The sequence below is a fragment of the Emydura macquarii genome, unplaced genomic scaffold (assembly GCF_026122565.2).
Source record: "Emydura macquarii macquarii isolate MOO-44397 ecotype Brisbane River unplaced genomic scaffold, CSIRO-AGI_Emac_v2 contig_1483, whole genome shotgun sequence".
Taxonomy (NCBI): domain Eukaryota; kingdom Metazoa; phylum Chordata; order Testudines; family Chelidae; genus Emydura; species Emydura macquarii.
In genome coordinates this window covers 6,867,439-6,879,445 of record NW_027131620.1, presented here as the reverse complement: position 1 = coordinate 6,879,445, position 12,007 = coordinate 6,867,439, and the positions used below count along the sequence as shown (strand labels likewise).

At 49.4% G+C, this 12,007-nt stretch overlaps 1 protein-coding gene across 3 annotated transcripts in view; it reads right to left on the bottom strand.

Moving 5' to 3' along the window:
• Positions 1-12,007, bottom strand: part of LAMA5 (laminin subunit alpha 5) — a 148,604-nt gene that overhangs the window by 87,800 nt on the left and 48,797 nt on the right. For all 3 annotated transcript variants that reach the window (XM_067554117.1, XM_067554115.1, XM_067554116.1), the window contains exon 3: positions 4,085-4,202. In XM_067554117.1, coding sequence (XP_067410218.1) covers positions 4,085-4,202 — 118 coding nt within the window. The remainder of the gene's footprint in view (positions 1-4,084; positions 4,203-12,007) is intronic.

Genomic DNA, 12,007 nt, shown 5'->3' with positions numbered 1-12,007 from the left:
CTTTACAGCATGTGCTGCCTGGAAAACTAAGTCAGGCTGGAAGGGCGGGGGGGGGGAGGAGATGCTCAAAGAACCTATTCCTCCACCCCCTTCTCATCCATGTGAGTCCCGCTGGTATGTGGCCAGCGACACCTAACATCTGACAATGTGGCCCTGGTCCATAAACAATGTCTTAGCAATGGAACGAGCTGAAGCTCAGCAGTAACAATGCGAGGAATGGGGCTGGCAAAGTGTAATGTCAAGTCTCCAGCGTCTGGACTGGATTTAATAACCCGCTACTTTGATTAAAGGCTGCTTTACTTTCGAATCACTGGCAAAGGCCTGTCATTGCTGCAGGTCAGGGTCGATCAATATTGGGGCACCGCCACCCTGGAAATATTTTAGCAGTGGGGAGAAAGAAACACACACTGGCAGAATAAAGCGAGTGCCCTGGAATCTGGACCTAGCAATACTCTGGAGGGGACCAAAGCAGCAGCAGCTGCAGCAAAGTTACTGAGAAGCCACGGCTCCATTTTGCTGGGTGTTCTGGTGGTTGGGGGGACGGGACTGAGAACACTTATCAATTACTGAAAATCCACCTAACGGAAGGGGGACCCTCTGCAGCACAAGGCCAATATTGGCTTTTAACTGGAAGAGATTAAATCCACTTGAGCTACACGAACACCTCGCCTTTGGTCCCGCTCCTCTGGGACCCGTGAACCAGAGAAGAGGGAGGGAGGTGTGGGCTGGAAACCAGCCACTGCGCAGTTCTATTCTGACACTGGCTGTCCCTGTGTCCTTGAGCAAGTCACTTACTCTCTCGGTGCCTGTGTTAACCCACCTGTTACTTGACTTCAATGCAATGCAGGCTGGGGCTAATTGGTTATAAATCTACATGCAGTCGTATGTCCAAGGACAGCCACTGCTGCTTAAAGCCTCCTCTGGTCCTGTGTCAGCATGAGTCCATCACGGTCAAGTTTAACCCCATGCCCACTGAGGCTTCTTAAAACACAGCCCTGTGGGACCCTGATGGATGGGAACAACCCCCAAGCAGACTAAACACAACCAGAGGGAATGAAGAGTCAATGCAACAGGCCATGTGCTGCATTACATCTGCTCTTTCCTCAGCAGCTCCTTTCCGAGCGAGACAAACAGACGAAATTGGCATTCTGATCCCATGTGTGTCTGGATTAGCATCCGAATCCAGACCAAACCGACATCTTTGATGTCCTGTCCTTGCATCAAACACAGGGTTTTAAAAAAATGAATGATGAACCTTTTATATAGCTTCAAACTACAATCACCACTGCAAATTTCCCCCGCACCCCACCCCTATCCTTCTCCTTTTTACTTCTCCGGTGGTCTGGAAAAAGCTGGCCTGGAAAAAACGTTCTGAATGCTCCTCACTCAGACCCACGGAGAGAAATCATCATTGTTACAGTGTCTTTTGACCACAACCTGCATAGCTCTCCTCCTTCCTCTAGTGAAGTGCGTTTTCTACAACTGAGTCATTTTTTCCCTCCTCTTTGAGAGATAAACCGAACAGCATCACTGGCAACTCAGTGGAATGTGCTGCAGAGACACCAGGGAGTCGGGGAAATTTAACCCCTCGTGGGGACTGCAGGGTTGGAAAGGTGGAATTAACAACAGCTCCAGATCTGGGTGCGCCTCTCATTGGAAGCAGGAGCCAAATTGTACAGTTAACCCTTTGAAGAGAGCGGGGTCCCTTTTGAAAAGGTCCTATAGAGTTCAACAGAAAATGAATATCTTTCTATAGGCTTTTTTAATCACCCTATAGAATTTAATAGAGAATTTTCTCTCTCCCCTAGGGAACTGCATAGATTAGGTTAAAAAATAAGCCTCAATTGCTACCAAATTCTATCAGGTTTAGCGTGTCAACCAGCTTAAGTTCTACAGGAATTTTCCCTCGGTTAGCAGCTTGTCCCATTGCCAGCAGAGGAAAGCAACCCAACTCCTCAGCAAAAGGGGATATAGGCAGCATTTGATGATGTGCGAGGGAATAGGACATGGCTTGGCTCCTGCTAGCTGTCTGGGCACGAAGGCGAGCACAGAGCTCCACTGACATCGACAGCAACCGTGGCTTTACGTCATCTTTCACCCCTGGATTCTGGGGATGCTAGGGGCTGGTTCAGGGATGCCAGGGACTGCTCTAACTTACATCCTGACTGCAACAGGCCCCAGGAGACCCTCTGGCAGCCCAGAATAGTCAAAGAGCACAGCACTGTGGCCACACCTTCCCTCTGCCCAGCATGCCCTAGTGGGGAGTGTATAGGGCCGCTTTGCCAGTTCTATGTAGCCAAAGATATGTGCTGCTGGGGAGAGCAGGCTGGTTCCCAGCCCCCTTTCGCAGCCAGAGCAGCAGAAAGAAGCCACGCTGCAGCCCAGAATCAGGGCCTACGTCTCTGAGAGTATGTCTACACTGCGGCAGGAAGCAAGCCTCCCCGCCCGGGGAGACAGACTTGCACTAGCGGGGCTCCAGCTCGCACTCTAAAAATAGCAGTGTGGCTGTTGCGGCTCTGGTGGAGAGAAGGGCTGGTTACCTGGGCGCAGACCCCGGGGACAGGTGGCTGAGAGCACACGCTGCTGCCCAACTTGCAAGGTGAACACTGCTATTTTTAGCCCTCTTAGCACACACCCGTCTGCCTGGGCTGGGAGGCTGGCTCGCAGCTCCAGTATAGATAGACCCTAAAATAAACAGCGGCTTCACGGAGCTGCTGTGCTACGCAGCATCTCAGGGCAGGGAATTCTGTAACAACTCGGGGATGTGGGCAAAAAAGGCACTTTACTGGCCGAGCGCCTGCTGTTTGCAGTGCCCTGCCACCATCGCATCACGGAGGAGCCGGTAAAGGCCTTTAGGGGTGGGAGGGAGCGGAAGGAAAATTATAGCCAGGAAAGAATGAGCAAAGTGAAACATGGGGCAATTTGACAGGAGCTTCCCCTCACCTGTGCACGGCAGAGGGGGTGAATCAGCACTACAGAGTATTTACAAAACTAGGACAAGCGAGGGAAGAAATTTCAGGCTGTTGTATCTACTACATTTAAAACAGACAAACAAAAAAAACCCCCTTCTAGGATAAAGCTCCTTCTCCTCCGCTCTGAGAGGGAAGCCCACGAGCTGACACACAAATGTCAGGGAAGTGAGCCTTGTTCAGGAGTCCCGGGGGAGGGCCTGTGTATGTAAAAGCACCTGTCCTCACCGGTTTTAAACTCTACTTGTAGATCTTAGCTCGCATCGTCTACCAATGACAGCCAGTGTTCTCAGGAGGGGCCAGCTGCTAACAGACTCCTGGTGACCTGGCTGCGCTACATGTGTTTTAGGACAATAGAGTTGTTTTCTGGTAACAAAGGAATCGAATTTGACTCAGAACACGGGGGAAAGGGAAATTCAACTGATCTTGAAAAAATAAATACACGTTGTCCCTTGTCCATTTCCCTCCCCAGGGGATGCAACAGGAGTCAACAGCATGTTGTGTCCAATCCCATGCCCTCTCCTAATAGCAGAGATCTGGTTCTTCTTCCAGCCATAGGCTGGATTAGAGACAATGGAGCAATGATCTCCACCCTCACACTCTGCTGCTATGGCAGCAAGTTGGGCCTGGCATTGCAAAGCGGAGCGGCTAAAGGCTTCGGTCTCTCGCCCTTTGTCAGGGATCTATGTGTTTGTTCTCTGCCGGTGCTGCGCTGAAGACGGCATTTCTAAATAGCAGCCATGCCGGTGAGGGGGTGGTGGTGGGCAGGGATGGAGGGAGGAAAGACAGGCCGGAGGAGCGAGATAACTCCTCATTGGCATTAAAGGTCTACTGTAAATAGCGTCTGTTCCACTGTGTAAACTCCCAGCTGCTCTGATCCAACCTTTAATTCTGGCAGCAGTTAAGTTCTCTGTGGAAAGAGGGAGTTACAGGTCACCTAGGGTGTTAGAACACGGCACTTATGTAACTCCTCCAGTCCCAGGCTCAGAGTGAATTCCACAGGAACAGCAACTCAACAATGCAAATCATTCCAGCTGGGCCCTTCTCTGCCGTACACGCTGAAGCCAGCATGGATTGAGACCCAGCTCCTTCATGGCCACTACACCCATACTTACAGGCAAAGTACTGCCACGGCTCATAGGTAAGTCCGAAGTCAGTAGATCGCTCCAGCACCCAGAGGTCCGGACGAGGGGAATTCGCAAATTTGATCAGGACGTATGCCACGTGGAACAGCTGAAAGAGACGAACATGGGGTTAGGTTGGTGCTCAAAGCAGCGTTAAAACAAGAGAGGACTGGGGGGATTCCCTGGGTGGCACCTGATCACCTCCTTTGGAAACAAAAAAGTGGAGCAAAACTCTCCACTCCCACAGGGATCACTATGCGACGTGGACGCTGGACAGAGCCATGGCTAAGGCAGGACATTCGCAAAATGGGACAGGTCAGATTCTGGTTACATTGATCACTGGGCAGCTTTCAGTGACAGCATCTTCCCAGCTGGAACGGGACTGAACGCAGCAGCGCAGTATCCTGCACACCATGCCAAGTGTGTTCAGAAAGTCCCAATTCACCCCCGTGGGATTCAAAGATCTGCCTGCCAAAATAACCACCCCGAGGCAGCTTCTGCATGACAATGGAAGGACACAAGCCACCCGTTGGCATGGGCAGGGCAGCCAACCATATCGTATCTGCTCTGAGGACTCTCTTCTCCAGGGCTGCGAATCAGCACTTTTGCAACGAGCCTGGTTGAATGCTCAGCACAGTCATTGGGTTTCCTGCAGTTCACAACTGCCGTAAATCAAAGATGGAAAGCACGGGGGATTAAATCAGTAATTGCCCTCAGGAAAAATCCCAAGGACAGGCACTTGAGACACTCCAGCAAAGTGTACGTTCCCCGGGCTGAGAAATGAACTGGAATTTATCTGGGGAGTCTGATGATGTTCTGTATGAAAGGGGATCCCAACAGGTTATACTCCCTTCACTGGCAGAAAGAGCCTCCAAAAGAATAACATCTCTCCCCCTTCCATTGCCCCTGATGTCTGCCCTGTGATACCCCTAAAGAGATTTAGAGAATTGACCCGAGTGCTTGTCTTCCCTCAGCCCTTAAATCACACACAACTCCCTCCCAAGTCAATGTGAACTGAGTGCAAATGGCGCAAAGGCCTCAGGCATGGGGTGAAGGGAGCTGCCCCATAGGTAAGGTTGTGCTGGGCTGCCGGTTAGCTCCCCGATCCGCACTGTCTAAACAGCCAGCGCTAACAGTCACAGTCACCTGTACCTTCCTCGGGGAAAAGCCCATCTTGGCTTGAACCCGGATTCAGGCAGATGCTTGGCCGTGAGAGAGGAGCCTTGCGATGTGCTCAAGAAAGGCTGCGGGGTAATGGGAAGCTTTTAGAGATAACTCAGCTTTCATCCTATACATGAGGGAGCAGGTGATGCTGTCACAGGCTGCTAGGAAATATCTATCTGGCCAATATCATTCCTTTTGGCTGCTTCTTAGACAGAGACCACATCATAAAACCCAGCCCTTGAGACACGTACCTCTCCGTGCCGGTCAGACCTACATCCACCCAACCAGAGAGGCAGCTGGGTGCAAAGCAAACCCCAGAACGGCTGCTCTTCCATTTGTACCGGGTATGGGAGAGAAGACAGAGGAGACCCTTTTGGTTTCAACTTGGCTACTGCCACCGGGCAACTCCCAATTAGTCCAGACACTGATTTATGCAGCCACATCCTTGCCAAGACTGAAAGAAATATACTCTTTGGACAGCTAAAATGTCAGTGCTAGAAAGAAACAAAAGCTCAAGCAGAAATTCCCTTCCCCAGCTGGCACCAGCTCACTCCAAGAAGCCCCAGTCTATCATCCTGTCAAACGTGATGCTTAAAAGGCAGAGGAAGCTCTCTTAGCAGGCAAAATTCTTAGCACCAAAAACAACACCAAGGGCATTTGGCACTTGCAAGAGGCGCTGATTTGCAGCTCCAGGGTCTCGCCATGAGCAGAGTTGGCCCTGCCAACGTCAACGTGCATCTACCTTGACTAAGAGGCATCACCTCTAGGACGGAGGGAGTAACAAAGACTTTGTGCCCATTTAGTCCTTCAGTTGAGACTACCAGCAAAGGGCCCAAAGTGGCAACCGGTGTCTCGCGGTCTTCTGTGCACGGGTAACTCCCAGCGCCAGTCCCACCCCCCAGCTACACAGCTGTCGCTTGGCCACCACCATTAATCACACGCTTTGAAAACAGCTGTACTCAGCCAAGGAAATTTCTTACGGGGGAAAAAAGAAAAAGACCAGAGGCCGGGAAGAGGTAACCAAATCCCCCAAGCCATTCATAAAACACACTTCCCCTCAGCAGAGACCAGGGTTTGGGCGACTGTCCTTATGACAGCAGGAATGTAGCTTGCCAGCCCTGGAGATTGAAGCATGAGCCGTGGCAGGGCCAGCTGCTCCAGCAATGGGCTTTGGGGCTAGCAGAGTCCCTAGCCTGCCCCCAACCCAGCACACGAAGCCAGAGTCAGCATCCAAGCTTGCCCCCTCCCTGGGGGTTGGGCTTTATTGAGAAAGACCAATGCCAACTAAACGTCCACCTCAGCTTGCCTCTTCCCAGAGCTCCCGTCAAGACCCTCCTCAGACTCCGCGAGCAGCTGCTCCCTGCCCACAGCAGTAACCTTCATGCAGGCTGGAAGCACCTGAATTCCAGGCGACTGCTCAGAAAAGCCCTGCATTCCTAGATACAAGGTTTGCTGCTCTGTCCCTTGCCTAGACCTTGTCCTGGACGGCTTCTGCTATGGGCAAGAGGATAATCCCATCACCTCTAGCCATTCCGTCAGTCCTAAGCCCACTCACGGTGACGGCCAACAATCCCGATAATCACTGTAGCATTTTGAAAGACAAGGATCTCTGCTCACTGAGCACTGGACTGAGAGGACTGTACCCGTTTCCCACAGGCAGGATTTGAGCTTGCTGCCTACAAGTAAAAATCTCTGGGGCAGATCCCCAGCTGGCATCGCCTGTAACAGCTCAGCTGAAGACAATTTAGATCAGCTGAGTTTCTGCCCTTCTATAGCCCAATGTCAATCTCCAGCTCATTTCCCCCATAAACCTCTGACAGAACCGGGTGTCCACTCACTTATAACAAACCACTCCAAGTTCTCCCTAAAGCCCAGATAACAGAGGGACCTGGTGGAATGGCCCCTGGGAAATGCACACCAGTTAAATAAAAGTTACTATTCAAAGGAACTAAGATTTATAAATGGCCACCCAGGGTAGGTGCGTGTTATCACTGTGAAAACAGCACGTGACCCAAAGCTGAGAGACAAAACACTCTTTTCATATGGCTAAAAGCAAAAGCCTTGACTTAGATACAGGCCCACGTTCCTCCCTGTGGCTCCTGCGTTTCCAGGACATGTGAGGCGACGCTGCACCAAGGGATAGCGTTTTCTGATCATTAACTCCTGTAACCAAACTGTTATTTATTAGTGGAGCCCCAGAGGCCAAGCTTTCAGTCAGCTGCTTTCCCTCCAGGATCAGTTCTCACAGGTTTACATCTGGTTCTTGGCAAGGGAAACATGGCTGAGGACCAGCCAATGAAGTTATGCATTCCCCTCCGTTATAAATCCTTCTCCAGCTTTATTCGTTGGGGGATAAATTAATGTTCCTACTGGAATTTGGCTTCACAAGATTGGTGGTAGAGTTTCAAGATACCCAGAAGCATGCTGGATGGCGGCACCAGGAAAGCTCCTGTGCAGCTCACAGCTCAGAGACACAGACTGCAAAAAAAGGGTGGCCTGAATTCTTTAATAAGCATCCCGCTGCAAAGGAGAAAAGCATGGCGCAGCAGCCTGACCCCGAGACTGGGAAACAGCAACTCCCCAGTTCTAATCCCAGAGCCGATGTGGACTCTTTCTGTAGCTTTGGCGAGTCATTCAGGATCTCATTTTCAGAGCTAGCAAATACCTGCAGCTCTAAGTGAAATCAACGAAGGGTGCAAATACTCTTGGCTGCCGAAAACAAGGCCCTGAACTTCCTGATGCTTTAGCTTGCCCACGTATAAAATGGAGATAACACCCCCGCATTGGGGTACCACAGGGATAAATTGTTATCATTTATATTATGGTAGCATGTGGGAGGCCCAGTCATGGTCCAGGTCCTACTGTGTAAGGAGCTGTACAAACATAGTGCCCCAAAGAACTTACAGCAATCTAAGCATAAGACTTAAGAACAAGTCTGTGTGTACCTACTTCTTGTCTTTACACTTACACTATAAGTTCTTTGAGGCAGGGACTCACTACAAATAATACACCAGAATAAAGATGAGGGACGGAGGGGGGAAGGTACAGACAGAGACAGGGCAGCACAAGGAAACGATGAGACGATGCTGATCAGCAGGACAGGCACCGGTCTCAGCACACCAGCTCAGTGACATGCTTTGAAGCCTAAAGCACACATTTTCAGAGGGGGTGTCAGTCTGAAAAACTGGGCCTAGAAATCCTGACCCACTGGCTCATGCTGGACATCCAAAAACACAGGTCACTTTTGTTGAAAATGTAGGCCTAGTTTCCCTTAACCTTTCCATGCCTCAGTTTCCCCTTTTGTAAAACAGAGCTAATTCCTTCCTGACAGGGACGCTGTGAGGTCACTCTAAGGAGATGTTTTTGTAGCAAGCAGGAGCCTGGGAATGGCTAGCCCCAGCTGCTGGGGCCACACTGCTACTGCAAGCAAGTCAGCTCAGTCCCAGCTACTCTGCATATGCCTACATGGGCTGCCGTGTAAACATACCCATAGTGTGTGTAAATTGCTATGGGACCCTTCCAGGGAAGGTGCTATGGGAGGGCCAGCTCTTTTTATTCTCTATCTACCACACAGGCTTTTTGAGACCACGGCACTTCTTTCTGTCCTTCCATTCCAGGAGAATGGGCGGACATAAAACTTGAAGAACAATGTTGGTATCTTCAGTATTTATCTTTCTCCCCCCCAGGGGTAGCCAATTCCACGCTCACAGGCAGCAGTCCCATCCCAGCACCCCACTGTAGCCAATTCACTGCTCTCCAGTTTCACACTGGGAAAGTAACGGTTCCGCTTACAAGCCCAGGAGACCCGTCCTTGACTCAGAACTCATCCTTCTGCCCCGCTCCAGTGCTACCGCTAGGAAGCCCTGCCCTCCTGGATGGTGTTGATTACACTGTGATCAAATCACGGCCTGTGTGACTGTGCACAAATGGCACAGAGCCTGGCTCATAACACCCTCCCCGCACAGCCCCGAGCCTTCTTTAAAGTGAAAACGACAGCAGAAAATGAACACACGCTCCCGTCTGCAAGCTTTATTGTTCCAGTAACACGGGAGCTGTCCCGGGAAGTGGGGAGGCCTGTGATGCCTGACAGCAACAACTTATCCTGCTGGGGGGAAAGGTTTCCTAGTTTCAGTCAGTTGAAAGCCATCAGAGCAGTTCTGCATGCACACGCTCCCGCACCCACCCACCACTCTATCCCTCCCTGCTACAGAAACACACTTGGCACAATTGTGCCCACACTGCTGAGAAATTTTTTCAGATGCCAGCAAGGGTCCCACTCACAGAGGGAGGGCAGGGTAGCAGAGCTCAGATCTGCTGAGCTATGTCAAAGGAAATTTTACCATATAATTCCTTATGCCTCCCCTGCCGGTTTTTTTTATTTTTTAAACATGAAAGGTAAGCCTGAGGTCCTAACACTAAGATCCCTGTTTAGTACGTATTAGCCATGGTGTCCTAGCAAAATCCCTGGTCGTGTATTTACATTCTGCCTCTCTACGTTCCCTGTGCATGTTCAAAATGACATGGCATTTTTCCACTCCCTATGCCAAACAATTGTGTAGCATTGCTGTGGACTGTTAAACAATTGCTGCTCTGCACCCCAGAAGTGGCTGCAATTCAGTGGCAGGATGTAGTGGTCTCTATTTGTATATCCAATCCTCACCAGCCACAGGCCTTATGAGGCTTAATAAGCATTTATTAAGCTGTTTGAATTTCTATTGCATATTTGCAACTGAGTATCTCTAAGCATTATCATCATTACAGCTCTGTATGTGTTAAAAGAACAGCTTGCAGGAGCCATTCGTGTTCATGTTAGAGAAAATTTACAGGATTCTATGACCTTGGCAAACTCAGACACTCAGCTGTGATATACATCTCAGTGCACTGGTGGGGCATCTTGTTAAATCTGGTGGATTTCTGCCCCCCTATTTTTCTGAACATGACAGGCTGCCGGAAAAAAGGCAGAATGACTGCATCAAGTACATAGGTTGAGAAAGTTATAAAGACGGTGCAAGATCTCTAAAAATGGAGAGAGAGAAAGCCGGCAAGAAAATCAGACTTTTCATTCCAAATTTAGTCCCAATACATTTCTATCCAACTAATATAGAAAGAGAAACACAGTACTGTTTTTCCAGCGCCTTTATTTAGCTCATATCATCATTCAGATGAATAAAAACCTCTATACTCCCAGAGTCCTGGCCAAAATTTTTTCCTCCATAGAGAAAGAGGGTGAAGTGCCAAGTGCTACATTTAGGGCAGATGCTCGTCTCTAAAACACATAGATCTCATTGCATCTGGCTCATGTTTTATGGAGTCAGAGGGAATGATTCAACCCCACGGTGGAAGCGTTGGTGACATGGAACACCAGAATGAGGTCAGAAACAGAGCACTGATAGCATCAGGCTCCTAAGGGAAAGAATCGTGTGTGTTGGGGGCAGAGCTGGGTGAATTTTTTTCAGCAAATATTAAATTTCCTCCAAAAATGCATAGTTCAGGGCACAAGCTATTCGCAAATTCAGGGCAAAGTCAGCTAATAGATTTAGCTTTTTTAAAAAAGTACTTTTTTTCCCCACAAAAAAGTTGAAACTGCTCATTTCACCCCTTTCAAAATGAAAGGCCCTGGGTGTTCTTCAGTCCAAAAAGAAATTTTGTTTTGTTTTTCAGTTCAGTGAGAAAAAAAATAAAAAGTTCGGCTTTGGTTTGAAATGAACCAATTTTTAGTTCTGATTGTTCAGTGCAACCTCCAAAGCAGAAAAAATAATTCTTCACTCAGCTCCGGTCATGGGGTGGAGCAAGGGAGAAATGAAACAAAATGGGTAATCCCAAAATGCAGGGACATTACGCACCTATTCAAGTGCCTCCTCATAGCCTGGCTAAAGATTAACCCCATAAATGCTGGAAGAAGCCTTAAGGTGCATCATGGAATGAAGGAAGCCTAGGGGTACAGTCTGAACAAGCACCCTAGAGATCTGGCCTAGGTTCATAGGCAAGAATTACATTTATGGACTAGGAGGAGGCCACCAATTTGTCCATCATAGAAGATTAGGGTTGGAAGGGACCTCAGGAGGTCATCTAGTCCAACCCCCTGCTCAAAGCAGGACCAACCCCAACTAAATCACAGTCCTTAGCATATACCTTGGCATGATATGGCTGTCTTTGCTCAGTGAGGCTCCAGGACCAGGATGGTGGTGGTGAGGAAGGAGGCTTACTGGCAGAGTGCAGGATGACGCATGAACATCATGTATAGCACAGAAAAGGGGCTCTTCTTGGATAGAGCAGCTAACTTCTTGACAAGACAGAATGCAAGGCTCCATATGCCTAGGGCTATGCAGCTGTTGCTGCTTTAGCAATAAAGTCTATCAGACACAGAGACCATTTAAGGTTTAATGTTAGATTGTTCCATAGATCACGCCAGACATGTGCACAGTCCTTAGCAGAACACAGCTCAGACAAGTCCCTGACCTGAGGAAATGACCCGCTAAAGTGGACAGAAGCAATATGAGCACAAGAGGTGCTTTCAGGAGGGGAGCAGATAAGTCGTAGTCAATCAGCAATGGGCAGCTAAACGAATGGCCGAGTTGTAAGGAGAGATGTGGACGAGGTAGAAGATGCTCAGCCCATAGGAAAGGTGAATCCAAGAAGAGACCGCACCAGGGAAACACTAAACAAAGCAGGACACGGTGACGACAGAACCAACTGACTCCATGTAGCCTGACGTTTTTATTGTGGATCTACCTGACTGGGGCTATTTGT